The sequence below is a fragment of the Mycteria americana genome, chromosome 1 (genome assembly GCF_035582795.1).
Source record: "Mycteria americana isolate JAX WOST 10 ecotype Jacksonville Zoo and Gardens chromosome 1, USCA_MyAme_1.0, whole genome shotgun sequence".
NCBI classification, from domain to species: domain Eukaryota; kingdom Metazoa; phylum Chordata; class Aves; order Ciconiiformes; family Ciconiidae; genus Mycteria; species Mycteria americana.
In genome coordinates, this window is record NC_134365.1 from 141,920,521 (window position 1) to 141,935,302 (window position 14,782).

The following is a 14,782-nucleotide window of genomic DNA, read 5'->3' on the forward strand; positions in this document are numbered from 1 at the left end:
TTAGTTGGTTATGGAGAATGGAAGAAATCACAATTCACCTTTCCTTCTTGCCCTGACCTATATTACTGGATCAATTCAGTGGAGTTAATGGCATATAAAAGTAGAGTAAATCAAAAGATATCATTTCTCATACAGAAGGCTGATAGCCTGTAAGATTTACTGCTTCATGGGGTCAGCAAAGCAAATATTAGCGGTGGATTAAAAAAATTATTGTGACATAATGTTATGATCAGTCCCAATATTTCAAGTTATGCACATTGAAGATAGGAGAAAGTTAACATTAAGATGTTTATTTCCACTAGAGGTCAGGAAAGACTCTTTGTACATCTGCCCAAATGCATTGTGGGATTAGTTCATTTATTTCCTCTCAATCATCTTACGGTAATTGGTCCAATCTGCTTTGGGAAACTCTGTGTTTCTTTTGAGGAAGAAAATAATTACAAGCAAACAGAAGAAGGTTGATGCTACAAAAGGTTTGCTACTGGATATGATAGGTCAAGGTAGATAAAGGCCTTACGTTTCCAGTGTTGAGCATTTAGGCCCTGTCACAATAAATAAAAATAGTCCTGTCACAATTTTAAGCAGGAGTCAAGCCTATTAGAGCACTCTCCCGGCAGGTGGAAAACAAGGAGTCAAGTCCATTCTTAGCCCAATCTCTATGTCCTGTCAAAAATCATCTTCCAAGTGAAGGTTAGACTAATCCAGTTTGGGATTAGGAAAAAGAGGGAGTTATGCAGAAGAATGCTGGAAATTAGTTTATTCTGAAGGGAAGTAAAGATCTAAAAGGCAGTGAAAGAGTTTTGACCTTAGCCAGTAAGGTATTATTGAACATTTTCCCAGGAAAAAAACCCAAACAAACATGTTTTTTTCTCATATATGATTTGTGCTAAGGTTTTCAGGCTGTGATTTTCAAAAGTACTTTAGACAACAGTAAGAATTGAGCAAGATGCTTACAGTTTGTGTAAAGTTTTCTTCTCCAGTCATTGTCTTTAAACAGAGAATTGTGCTTTGTAGTTCAGCTGTGGAGCTTTTCTTCCTGATAAGATGGTAGAAGTAGTTAATGTACTAAAGCAGAAAAAAATGAATCCATAATGCCATGCTGGACTTTGAATGCACTTTTAAAAAGTTAAATGTAGATGAAGGCTGTCATTTACAGCAGCTTAACTCAGCTTTCTTACATTTATTTAATTCCAGTATCATGTACATCCTGACATTGCTGCTCCCATTGCCATCATGTCAGAGAGACTTCTAAATGTTAGAAGCCAGTTGCTTTGATGCAGCGTGGCAAAGGAACTCTGTAGAATTGAAGGGCATATCCAAATATTATGCTAATATATTTTGCTACTGAAAATAATCATAACATAGGCAATGTTGCTTTGTTCTCTGAGTAAAAGCCATGTCGGCATGTGTTAAGCATATCAGGAAAATATTTTACTGGAGAAACCTTTTCATCTTCTACCAACCTTATTTTTCTTTTTTTTTTTCCTAGAGGTCTATTTGCAGCATGTGATATTTTTGTTTTTCTTCTAGGAAAACTACATGATTCTGAAGGACCTGTCATTTTCATGCAAATATAAAGTAACTGTTTTGCCTGCAAAATCTAAAGGTCGTTTTAAGGCTGAGAGTATTTTCTTTGTTACCCCACCTTGCTCTGCATTTAAAGAAAAAAACCACAAGCACATTAATTGTCCTGCTGAAGGAGGTAAGGCATGATCTGGAGAAGTAGCCAAATAGTTTCAAATGCATTTATAATCACAAAAAAAATTCTTTAAAAGTGATTCTAAAATGGGAAATGAAAGATTCAGAACAAATAATAATATAACTAATTCTTATGTGAAAAATCAACTAAAATAAATACAGAGCAGTATAGATTTTGGCTATCACATTACTGTTTTGTCAATTAGGTGATAATTTTAGTGGACTTTATAAACATATGTTGACATTTGTTATTACACAGTTTTTATTTTTGTAACGAGGAACAGTTTCCCAGTTATATTAATTATAATGACAGATGATAACTGTGAACATAATTATGCTGGCATGACCCATCTTTTGAATGTTTCACTACTGATGCAAGCTGCTTTTTCGGTTTGATTTTGTTTAGGTTAATTCTCCTCTCAGATAACAAATAAAGGCACTCATACCTTTTACAGTGTTGCCATGATGGTAGGTATAGCTAGAGGGCTATGGAAGATTACAGAATCATTAAGACGTTGGTTGGTAAGAACCTCTGGGGTCAGCTAGTCCAGCCACCTGCTTGAAGCAAGGCTGTTGTCAGCACTAGGTCAGGTCAGCCATGGCTTTGCACAGCCAAGTCTGGAAATCTCTTTCTTCAGCTAGAGGCTGCCCCTCTCACTTTGAGTCCCTACTGTCCCCAAGGGCACTCCCGTGCTTCGTGGGTCACCTCAGCATTCTACTGGCCACCATTGCCATTTCCTGACCACCCCTCCTGACAGTTTCCAGCATTACAACCTTATTCCTGAGCAACTGCAACTCAGGCACATGTTTCTCCTAATCAGAGTGCCCCTATTAACTTGTACTACAGTTTTAGAGGTAGAATTTTACTTTTTTGCCTGCATCATGGGTTTCTGTGCTATCCTGTGGGTTTTCTTGTGTTTCCAAAATTGAAAACTGGAGCTCATGTATTCTGAAATACAGAGGAGCAGCAGGATGGTTGCCTGTGAACGAGGCACTTATGCCTTTACATGCCATAGGCTTTCCTTTCTGTCACCTGCAGCTGACAGGATTTGATTTGAAGTTTAAATTTGGCACAAAATGCCAATGGAATATATCAAAGATAGTCTTTGGTTAACGCTGAAAATGCAATGGCAGAAAGCTGGCAGGATCCTGGGTAACACCAGAAAGAAATCTCTGTCTGACCTTTATTTGTGGAACAAAATGAACATTATTGAACATTATCTCTCAAAGTTTAGCTTATCTTTTTGCTTTCCAAATTTATAGTGCCAGTTCTACCCAAAGTGTTGGCCAAACCCGAGAATCTATCTGCGTCTTTCATTGTCCAGGAAGGTAACATCACTGGTCATTTTTCCTGGAAGATATCTAAGGCAGACCTTCACCAGCCCATGACAGGGTTTCAAGTCACTTGGGCAGAAGTAACCACAGAAAGCCGGCAGAACAGCTTACCCAACAGCATCATTTCACAGTCTCAGATACTGCCAGCAGTAAGTTGTTTGTTACCTTCGTTTGCTAGCGGCTTCATAAGTGTGGGGGTATGTGGCCTATTTCTAATGTTTAGTGGTGATACAGATGTCACACATAGCGTTCTGTGGCTCTGCAGGCAAGTTGGAGCAGGAAGAGCTTAATTTTTCCTCCTTGCTGGTGAAACAAAGCACAGCTTCTCTTCTTGATGACACATCAAACGTTTTAACTTCACAACTGTCAAATTAGCAACTATTGTCTGAGAAATGCCTGAAGGGACGAAAAGATCATCTGTGTGGTAATAGGTAGTTTTTATTTTCTTTTGATGATCAGGCTGTTCAACTTGGCAGTTACTATAGTTTTACTAATTATTTGGTGTCCAAGTCGATGGATTTAAGAGAATTTTCTCTTCCTTTGAGTCACTCATTGCTCTAAGAAAAATAAAAATCACTTTCCCGTCTGCCAATATGCACCATTGTCCAAGAGACAAATAGTTTAAGGGAGAACTAGATTTCACTGTTTATTGAAAGTGTGAGAATGAACAATTTGAATTCTTTCCCCTATTTAAGCAGAGGAAAGAATTCCCCCCCTAGCCCCCCCCCTTAATGCAAAGGCTTTAAGATGGCCTTTGCTATTTCAGTTCCTCCTCTGGTAGAGGCAGGTGAAGAGCACTTCATTCCGACTCTGTTGCCAGATCCACCAAAGTCAACAAAAGGGCTTAAACAGCTGGCCTTGATCCAAATTCAGCTAACAACGTTGGGAGTCTTTCCATTCACTTCAGGGAATTGGATCAAGGCAATTGTGTCTAGAGCAGAGCTGGCTGAAAATCTTTTCACAACATTTGTTTCATCAAAGAATGCGTAAAATGTTTTGTTGGACACATCTTACATTCAACGCGTTTTCCACAAATCCAAGGCAAGGTTCTCACCATTCTGTCTTCATTCCTAGCAGACTGCCCGAAGGCTAGGGCACCCGTGTTTCAAAGCCTGTTGTTCTGGGGGAGAGCAACAAAGTTGACCGTGGATGCTCTAAAACTATGGGGCAAGCTACCACGCAATGTGCGGAGCTGTTTTGTTACAGCTTAGTACAGACTGGTGTGATCTGCATCAATTCACTCAAGGCTTGACCCACCTTCCAGAGCAGAAGCAGGGTGCAGATACAGCCTTGGTCTCTTCAGCAAGCCACGTTGCAAGATTACCTGAAGTGGTTACTCAGTCACAGACCTTTGGCTGCAAACAGCCACGTTAGCCCAATGAAAAGCAAAGTTACAGACCATGAGCTGTTACTTTTCACTTCCGTTTTCATCTTTTTTTTTAGGAGCAGGCATATGTTTTATTCAGAATTTCTATTCCTTTTTTTAAGCTTTTGGTCCAGTTAGCTCTGAAATATATATAAAGTTTTATTTAAAACACTCCTTTGCATTGTGTTATGCTTTAATTTTTTATCTTTGTTTTCCTCTGTTTTGACTAGTGTAGAGCCTGGAGATTCCTTTTATTTAATTATCTATCACTATATGTATCTCTGTCTGTTTATGGCAACTGGTTAAGAAAACTCTGGTCTGAACTGAAACAGTACCTCCTACCTCTCAGAAACCACCAGAATGTAGGGTATTTTACAGTGAGGATCATTCACTCATTCTTGTTTGTAGCCTCTGACTGATAAAAATTTAACATTTACACAACGGGGGCTGAAACCCCCAGGTCCCAACTGCTGGAGGAGCACCTGAATGGGCAGAGTGAGTGTATGCGTGCAATGTATGCAATCCTCTCTCTCCTACCCGTTCAGTATGTTATAGGAGGTGGAACAGCTTCAGCAAGGTCTATTAAGAGCAGCCTCATCTCAGAATGCGTGCTAATTTGGCAGTAAAACTACATGTTTCCCCCACCTTTTCTCTCTCTCCTTTCCCCTTTATTGTCTGCTCTGGCAGTAACAGCAAATTATCAGTGATTCCCACAGCCTGCTTAGGTTCCCCCTCATGGTGCTGGGTGCAGTGCCAGCCAGAGGAACTTGCCCTGCAAATTCCTGGCCAGCCCAGCCTGGCTGGTCGCAGGAGCACACTGTGCCCGCGCTGTCCGGCGTCACTGCCCCGCGGTCCCCTTCCCGGGATGGGTCCTTTTCAGCTTGGAATAAGGTGAATCAGGACTTTTGATTCCTTAATGCCCTTCAGTCTGTAGTCAGATGTATTCCCATTTGGGAGCATTTATAAACTTACTCTGAAATTATTTTGCACAGGTGTGAGTGACCACGCAAGGTATGGAGCAGTGAAAATTGAGGCCATTGTGCCAAAAATGGGATAAAGAACAGAAGGGCAGATTCTCATGGTGTAATTGGGACAAATATGCCAAAATCTGTGTAAGCACACTTATTTTCACTAGCTGCAGCAGGGGGCCAGACCTGTGAATTGCCATGAATTAATTTACCAATTAGTGGAATTCACGGACAGATCCAAAATAAAAACAAGTTTATATAACGAACATGTTTGTTAAAATGAATGATTAGGAAGTTATAATTTCTTTTTTTTTAGTGATGAGCACATCATCCGTTTTCAAGAATGCTAAGGAACAACTTGGACCTCTTACACATAAAACCATAACATTATGGTAAAAAAGTATGCTCAAAGGCAACGGCAAGCAAAACATTCAAAACAAACCCTCTCAACAAAGTGATGCATATGTTAAATCCTTTTTACAGAATTCTAAGAAAATAATTTGTGGATGCTGAGAGTGACAGAACCTATTTAAAGCACTGCTTTGTGTGAGTAGATCAACTATGTTTTATTTTTCGATGCTCTGAGAATTAACATGATTTATTTATTTTTAGGATCATTATGTACTTACCGTGCCCAATCTGAGGCCATCGATGCTGTACCGCTTGGAAGTTCAAGTGCTGACAACTGGTGGGGAAGGGCCAGCTACAATAAAATCGTTCCGAACACCTGACCTTCCTCCATTTTCACCCCACAGTAAGTAGTACCCCATTTTGACATGTGGTTACGTGTTACAGATCTTCAGTTCTCCACATGTAAACAGTTAGCTTGAGCCTTAGAGTCTTTATTGGTTCCAATAGCATTCCATGAATTTAAGATGCGTGAAAATACTGGGGTTTTTCCCCCCATAAATGTCCATCAGCAATGATGGAAGAAAATAGTCTTTCTCTCAGTCAGTTTCTGTAGTCTGACATTTGCCATTCATTCCACCACAGCTCTTTGGCTTATGCCTATAGCACTTGGGATTCAAAGATGATCTGTCCTCCAAGTACTACCTAGGCCTGGGATTGCTTAGCTTTCAAGATTAGATTTTTCTGGGTGCATTCAGTCCAGCATGGCTAGATCCTGATCATATTTCTAAAGCAGTCCAGACCTCTTAATGGCCATTTCCAGCATTTTATAAGTTTCTGAAAAGTACAGCTCAATGTTGCGAAGCTCAACAAAAAATACAATGAATCAGTCCAAGATTCATCTGCTTGAATCCTTTTGTCCTTTCACAGTCACTAAAGTTGTCTGGACTGAACATGCGCATAGTTGTCAGCACAGGCAGTTCACTTACAAGCTGAAGGATTGCAAGCTGAAGGCCTCAGGAAGACTTTTTAGTACAGATAAATGATGGTGTTACATAGTCAGGCTTTGATATGTGCATATTTTCCTATTCTTTTGTTTAGGACCTCATCTGAAGCAACATCATCCACATCACTACAAGCCACCCCCAGAGAAATATTAGACTGTTTCAGATGATTATACAAATAACTGAGAGAAAAACTGAGCTCCCAAATGGAGGCTAGGAAAAGGCACATCTGTAGGAGCAATGAACCCGGTTTTCCAGTGGAAGTTACCATCCTGTACGATCTGTATCTACTTCTCTGTAGTTTAGCCATGACGAATTGTATTTGCACCAAGGCCAGGATGACGCATACAGCAAGTATCATTTCAGTACCACCACTATTCAACAACCTGAAGATCGCATCCAACTCAACACCTGTGAGAAAATAAAAAGTGTGTTCATTATAATGTTTTTGTACTTCTATGTTTAAAGTAGATTGAAACGGTGCGGTGTATACAGCTTTTTCTCTTAGTGACCTCAAAGTTAATATTTGCAAGGTTGTCCTGTGATGTATACATACTTTTGAACACTGGAGGCTATGTTCTCAACAGCGTGTTTAAATGATCTATTTTACTTAAAGCTCTGCGTGTTACCAGTTTAAGCCCTAGTGTATTTTGCTATTAAAGTAGATCTCCATATGTCTGAAATAAGGACATAAGTAAAATAAATATCAGTAGCAGAAACCCTAAAATAGTCAGTATTTAATAATTGCAGTATCACCACAGAGGAGAATGATGATACATTTGTATCCACCATCTGTTCTGAAATGGTAATGCTTTAGCACATACATCTTCTATTAACGTAGTTAATAGCTAAAAAATATACAGGGTAGATGTACCATTGTAAAGAAACAAACGGCAATTAATAGAATTGTTGAAAATCTATGGCAATTAACACAATTAATTGATAGGGCCTGGAAGAAGAATGACTTTTAAAATCCCACTTACATTTTTAGGTATATAATATTTCAAGGTATAATAGTATCTTGAAAAGAAACACTGATTTTCTAGTTCAAAATATAAATAGTTAACACCAACATTTTAGAAATTTAAATTCTGAGGCACATTTATTATTCAAGTAGACGTAGAGCTACTTTTTGGCTTTGGCTTTTGATGCACGTATCTCTTTTCCCCATGGATCTTTTGAACAGAAGAATGGATGTATTGGCTCCATGCTATTCTGCTTACAGAAAGAATTATGTGACAATATACTGGCATCTGGAAAACATTGGCTTATAGTTTATTTGAATGCATTTTTCAAATTTAGACAGAAGTGTGCCCTTTTTAACCATAAGGGAATTCATATTGCCTTATTGTGCAATATAAACTGTCTAGAATAATTTGCCACACAGAGAGACGTCCTTCAGTAATAAACAGAAACTGCTTGGATTTATTATCGAGAGGGTGGAAAGTATCTGCCAATAAACATCCATACAAATACTCATAATCAGCTTCTCATGTTCAAGATGTTCAAAGTGCTCCTGCATTCTTTGGCACAGTTTCCATTGCTCCCTGAACCATCATATGATGAGGCTAACGGAGCTCAAACGCTTAGCAGTCAAACTTGACAACATGGCCACTTTCTCTGCCAGCAGATGCTACGGACTCACCTGTACTTCGTATTTGCCTGAGACTTTCAGTGAGAGGAGCTCAGACATTAGTGGTGAATATATTTTCCTTCTCTTGATGACAAACTCTTTTGTGGAAAGCAAATACGGAGAAAAGAAATATATACCTGAAACTGAGGATCAGAGTTATGTTTATCGTAGTAGAGCATTCACAAAATATTCAAATACAGTTTGTCTGTGCTGAAGTTTATAGCTTTTTGTTTCATGTGGGTTGATACCACAGGGGGTAAAGGAAACTGAATTAATTTCTCATCACTTGCTCATTCCAGTTTTCCTACATTTCTACCTTCGGTTTTAAAGGGCTCTTTTTTGCCATTCTCTTTCTACTTTGCTTGTTGTCTTTTTTGATATGCACTCAGTAACCAAGAACTTTTCCAGAAAATTTCTATTGCTACATGGTTTGGGCCTTTAACAGTAGTTCAAAAAATATTAAAGGCTATGGTGCTTTTAATTCATTCCTCTATCATTCTATCATCTCCCCTTTTCCAAAATACATTAGCAAATAAACAGATGAACTCTTCTTCATAAAATCTGTAGTGTAAAGGTTTATTTTCAATTTTGGCAGAAGACCAGAGTCTCAGAGACTTTTGTCAGGATGGAAATGTTTCATGTGTACAAGTCTTTACAAAGAAAACACAATTTGAATCAGACCAGTGTGCAGCACTGCTTCGACACGTAGATTGCACAGGCCACCGGTAAAGCTAGAAGTGATCTCCGTGGTGTTTGCTGAGCGTAGGAGTCAGTGGGATCAAGGAAAGTAATTACCTCAGGCTTCTCTGAAAAATTCTGTCCAAACCTTTCCATCACAGTCTATTCTAGTTATGCTGGAGCAAATCTGTAGTGACTTGATTAATGTTAATGAAATTATGTTTCCTTCATAGTGACATGGTAAAGCATAGAACATGGATGTCGGTCTTTATTACAATGATGCCAAATCTGGCTTGGAGATAAACTGGAAGTTAGCAGCCCTGAGTGATCATACTGTTAATCTTGGTTCCTGAGGGGAAGCCTCATTCTTCTGAAATGAATCAAAATAGTTACTGTTTGCTGATGCCAGTCTCTTTGAAGCATTCAACTTTTAAAAGTAGCAATGTACTTTTGAAGAACATGGAGGGGGTTTTCCCTTTTAAAGTAGATTCTGGAAATAAAAAAAAAGTCAATAAAGTAGAATTGTATTGAACAAGTGTATTATATAGAGCCCACTAACTAAGATGTAAATTATTTTTTTCCTTCTACAAATCAGCTTATCAACTCACCTTTCAAGTCACCTCCAAATAAAAAATGAAAAATGCAAGGTCAACAGAGCTCATGCATGGATGTCAAATTCCCAACTATGAGTGATTTCATGATTATTCTTTGAATTTAGCAGTACAGATTTGAAGTTGTTAGTGCCTAATTCATAAAGCCTTGTTTGCTGAAATGTACAGGGTATTGTCCTAATTTACTAGCCTAAGTAAGTCACATTAAACATTTAATTCAGCAATAGAGTTGTAATTCACTACTTAATTCACTAGTTAAAGATTTATTTTCTCTAATGATGTTGTGTAGTACAAAGTTAATATAGATATTGGGATGTTTTTAGATACTCTGCACCTTTACACTAATGTATAATTTGCTATGTACGATTCTGATGGATTTGTCAGTTGACTTCAGGATACCTTTTGTTTATCTTTATTTCTTAAAGGAGAATTATAAGATTATGCCATTTTTGCTAACTGCTTTGTGAAGTGGATTTTTTTTTGTTCATTGGTGATTTTTGTTTAAGAAGAGAATGTTTTGTTCTTGTTATATCTTTTTTGACCATTTTTGAGTTGTTTATAGAGCAGGAGAAATTCAAATAAGACAGAGCTTGTGATATACTACTATGTGTATCATCTTGAATATTCATTAAGAATATAGCACATAGACAATAAATAAGAGGTCTGACTTTGAAATGCCGAACATTCTCAACCTAGTGGTTTCAGAAAGAGCTGAGGACATGGTGTGGCAATGCTAACATTGACATTAATGTTTGGTGTGGTCACACACAAAATCAAAGAATTACTCATTGCTAATGTGAATGAGAATTTTACCATTGGTATTAGCAGAACTGTATAGAAACCTACATACTGAGTCAATTTATTCCTCAATACTTTCATCTCCATGCTCCCAACTGGGGTCAGAGAGAGTTTCAGATAGGCAGGCCCTGATTCAGGAAGGTATGCAGAAGAGGAAACTTCCATATGCACAAAAGAAGTCAGTGAGATGGAAGTAAACCTTTGCAATTAAGAATGAGCTTTAGTGATGTCTCGAATAAAGCATGGATGTCAAAATTTGCTTGAATACTGTCTTAAATCAGGGCCTTATAGAACAAAGTATGGGGCCCAGACAGTTCTAAATTCTCTGTACAACACCATGAAAAAAAATTATTTTTGTCTTGTGTATATGTAAATGTAGTTGTGATATTGACTTATTTATTAATTCATTTTCTTATACTATGTGCCAAGTATATTCCTACCCTTTTGATCAGTACCTGTGAACATCAATTACTAAAAATAATGTTATGCAAACTTGTGCATTGTAACCAGGAATATGATGCTAAGAAGCTGTTGCATGTAGTTTTAAATAATTAAGAAAACCCTTTATTTAAAAAATGTAAATTAATACCTGCAGATGTTGATGATTATATATGGTTTTGCATGCCAAAACTAATTGTTCAGTTGTGGGCATGAAATGTAACGACTGTATTACCTCTACTGAATATACTAGTAAGGTACAATTTACAAAGTAATTAACAGAGCTCTATATGTAAAATTTTTCCTTTTTACTTAATTATATTGTAGTAGAGGTAACAGAACTGCTTCTCTGTTACCCAAATTGGCTGTAGAAATTATGTTCCTATAACACTCATTTAAAGTCGATATTTATTTATGTATGCAATACAAAAAGATTGGTCTTATGTGTCTGTCCTGTTATTTAGAGAAAAAAAAATACACTTCTTGTAAAAAATAATTTGTAAAAAAATGTAAATGTAAATAGAGTCTGATTGCTTTTACTCATTATTTCCATGTTTAGAATTTGTACATACTGTTTAGGTAATAAACTATCCTACATCGAAATCTTGCTACATTATCTCCTCCATACAGAATTTATAGTTTTGTTTTTCTTAAGTCGAAGACATGAAATCATCTAAGAAAAATCAGTGTCACATCAAGTACCTTTGCTACATCTACCTTTCATTGTGTGTAAAGTCATACCATTTTATCCTCCATTTACTACAGCAATTTGTTTTCTTTAGAAAGTGATCAAAATAATCTGAAAATAAATTTAGATATCATTTGAGTCTTTTACATTGAAAAGCAATCCCTGAAGTAAAAATTTAGACTCAAGAACTTGCCATCCCTTTCTCTGTTTTCATGGAATAGTTCATGGTGAAGATTTGTTCACCCTCTGTAATACTAACTTAAAATAATTAAAACATTGCTGGATCTGTGTCAGTGGCCTGATCCTGCAAGTCAAGATTTTCATGATTGAAAATCATGGTGAAATCTATGTATACACCAGATTTGGAGTATTTTCTATTTTAAAGTGCGGTATCCCATGACTTAAATTCTATGTTTTTAATAAATATAAATATCTGTCTTAGTACAAACATTTAACTGTTTCAAATTGTCATAGTGTGCTATCATTATGCCTTACGCATTCTCACATGCAATATCTTTAGTTTGGGGATGCACCTTTGACTTACTCTTGACTTACCTAATAAGCATTTAGATTTTGTTAACTTGAACATAAACTCCAAAATTTCCTGGTATTGTTTCTTCATTAGAATAACTGCTTACATTTTTGGGTTTTGTTTTCCTTTTACATGACTGGATAATGTTTAGAAAAACCCATATAGTTAAATTTGTCTGCAAGTTGGACTATTTCAATGACATTTGCCATTATGGTTCAGTAAACCCAGACAAGAATGATATATCACCGTGGATAGGTAAGTTGTCATAATATATAGTTGAAGTGTTCTATACAGTGTAATGCAAAATATCCATTCATTTTTCCTTCCATAACTTCAAATAAATTCTTTATTCAACATTGGATTAAAAGAGACAATGACTGGATGATGTGAATCATATGAAATAAAGAAAATTTGCTATATATTGAACAGTATTGATCATTTCGATTTTGGGTTTTGTGGCTTGTCCTTCCGTGCAACTTGGCTTTTGTGCATCTAAAACCAGAATGCACTCAAAAGATTCCATATCATAAAAAATTTAATACAAGGAAAGCTCTTCACAGTACAAAAAAACCCCTCTATAATTCTGTTTTCTTATTACAGGTGTTGCATTGTCATCATCTGGATATATGCCAGCCTCCTTGAGGAAGGCCTTGAACCAAAACACTGGCTGTTAGCCCGTGGGTGGCAATGCAGCACCTGTAAGGGCAAAGAAGTCACTGGGAGAACACTGAGAATGTAAGCTTTGAAATAGAGCCAATGTGCAAGACTCCCGCAGATTTGAAGGGGGTGCGGTTCAGCAGAAGCAAATTGCTCTGTCCCCCTTCGGATTGTGCTTAATAGCCTTCCTGCTCCTGCTGGCAGGAGCATAGATTAATATTTAATACGTGCCTTGCTATAAACATTTACTGAGAGTGCCATGTGGCACAGAAACTAAAGAATTTATGAATGCTTGCTGTACCCAGTTCCTCACCTGTGATGGTGATTTATTCATGTTACTTAATAATAAGCTACATTCAGGAGGTCTGTTTCTTCTCAAAGGAAGACCAACTTTGGAAATAGCAGGTTGTCATTTTTCAAGAGAGTTAGGCACATATGCTACACACAAGTATCCCTTTATATTTGTGTGCAAATATATTTGTACACCAAATAGAGCTTGCTTGTCTTTTTCACAAGCAGTCCAGTGATATATATGTGCAATAGATTAAAAATTGTCAATCTTTAAAAGTAACTCTGGGTTTGCCGATTAGTACTGATTAGCCACCATATTTTTCATATTTTTATAATTTTATTTAGAAAATGTTGCCTGATTTAAATGGCTCAGACTGCATAGTTATTAGTAGATGCAGAGTGATAGGCTGTAATTTCCACCCTGTCATTTCTAAGTGAAAGGAAGAGGAGGCAGACTGGGGACAGAAGACCATAGGTGGCACAAAAAGAAGCTAATCATCTGATGTATTTATTTCTTTGCAGACACCCAATTTCCAGTATTAGTAGTTACCTGCAAACATTCAAAATAATCTTTTAAATTTCTTTTCTGAGATGTGCTGCAATACTTGCTTGAAATATAAATATTTCAGACTTTCAGCGAATGTACCTGCAAGCCAAAATCAATTAGACCGTAACTCATGAAACAGGAATGTACAAGAAAAAATAAGCTGGTGGATGCTAATGGTTCTCTCAGAGCACTTAGGGACAACTGCTCCTTTTGCTTGGCGTTTATGGAATCATACTGAAGACAAAGAAGATCCATATGCATTTTTCTTGCTTTGAGTGATATACCTCTTATCACAAAGGATCCCATTTAATTGGCTGACTTACCAGAGGTATACAGTAGCTTAACACTGTGATGATGCACTAGTGAATGAACCCTGGATTTTTACATTTTTCTGAAGATTGTATTAATTTGTCTCATCTTGTTGCCTGAACTTCGATTTTGTTTGGTTTGTTTTATCATCACTGTTCATTACTTTTGTTGTATTTTCAGTGTGAGAACTTGTCTCGTCTATTAATCTTAGTCATATATGGCACACTCAAAACAAGTTTCTCTTCACTGCTCATTGCTAAAAAGATTTAGGTTTATGATACCTTTCCAATAAAAAATAAAGCCATTAAGATAATATATACATTCATGTATTTAGAGCTGATTTCAATAAAGGGCTCCTTGTCAATGAAGTAATATTAGATTTTAGGTATAAAGTATATCTGCAGCTGTATCTCATTTAAGTTATTATGTACATAATACAGTTTTGGAGAATAGAAAACCTTACTGTCTTTTTAGACAACAGCCATGCTAGCCACAGGAAATTGTAGCAAGCACACAGAAGCATATTAAACTGATAGATATCACTCATATTTGCAGCTTGATAAATGCTGTTGAGAAAACAAATTATGTTCAGGTTAGCTACATACATCACTTAGACCGAGCAAAACAGATCCCAATTCATCTGCAAAACAGGAGATGTGGATGAATACCAGAAGTCTGGAGACAGATGTAGCAGGAACAAAATAAACTTCTGTGAGTGAATAATATCAAAAAGCACAAAGCTGACACAGCTTGAATTATCTTTGCATGGTTTTTTCCCAATCACTAATAGAGAATACCCAATACTTTAATAAAATCCTAAGATGATCCCACATTTATTTTGTAGGCGATTTTATAACTTTTGTAAGTAACTTTATAAAATA

General features: G+C 36.9%; 1 protein-coding gene across 1 annotated transcript in view; it reads left to right on the forward strand.

The window, feature by feature from the left end:
• Positions 1-12,486, forward strand: part of ANOS1 (anosmin 1) — a 148,092-nt gene extending 135,606 nt beyond the window's left edge. The window contains exons 11-14 of the mRNA XM_075522638.1: positions 1,531-1,702; positions 2,962-3,182; positions 5,980-6,121; positions 6,817-12,486. Of these exons, the coding sequence (XP_075378753.1) occupies positions 1,531-1,702; positions 2,962-3,182; positions 5,980-6,121; positions 6,817-6,875 (594 nt within the window). The 3' untranslated portion in view covers positions 6,876-12,486. The remainder of the gene's footprint in view (positions 1-1,530; positions 1,703-2,961; positions 3,183-5,979; positions 6,122-6,816) is intronic.
• Positions 12,487-14,782: the final 2,296 nt, after the last annotated feature.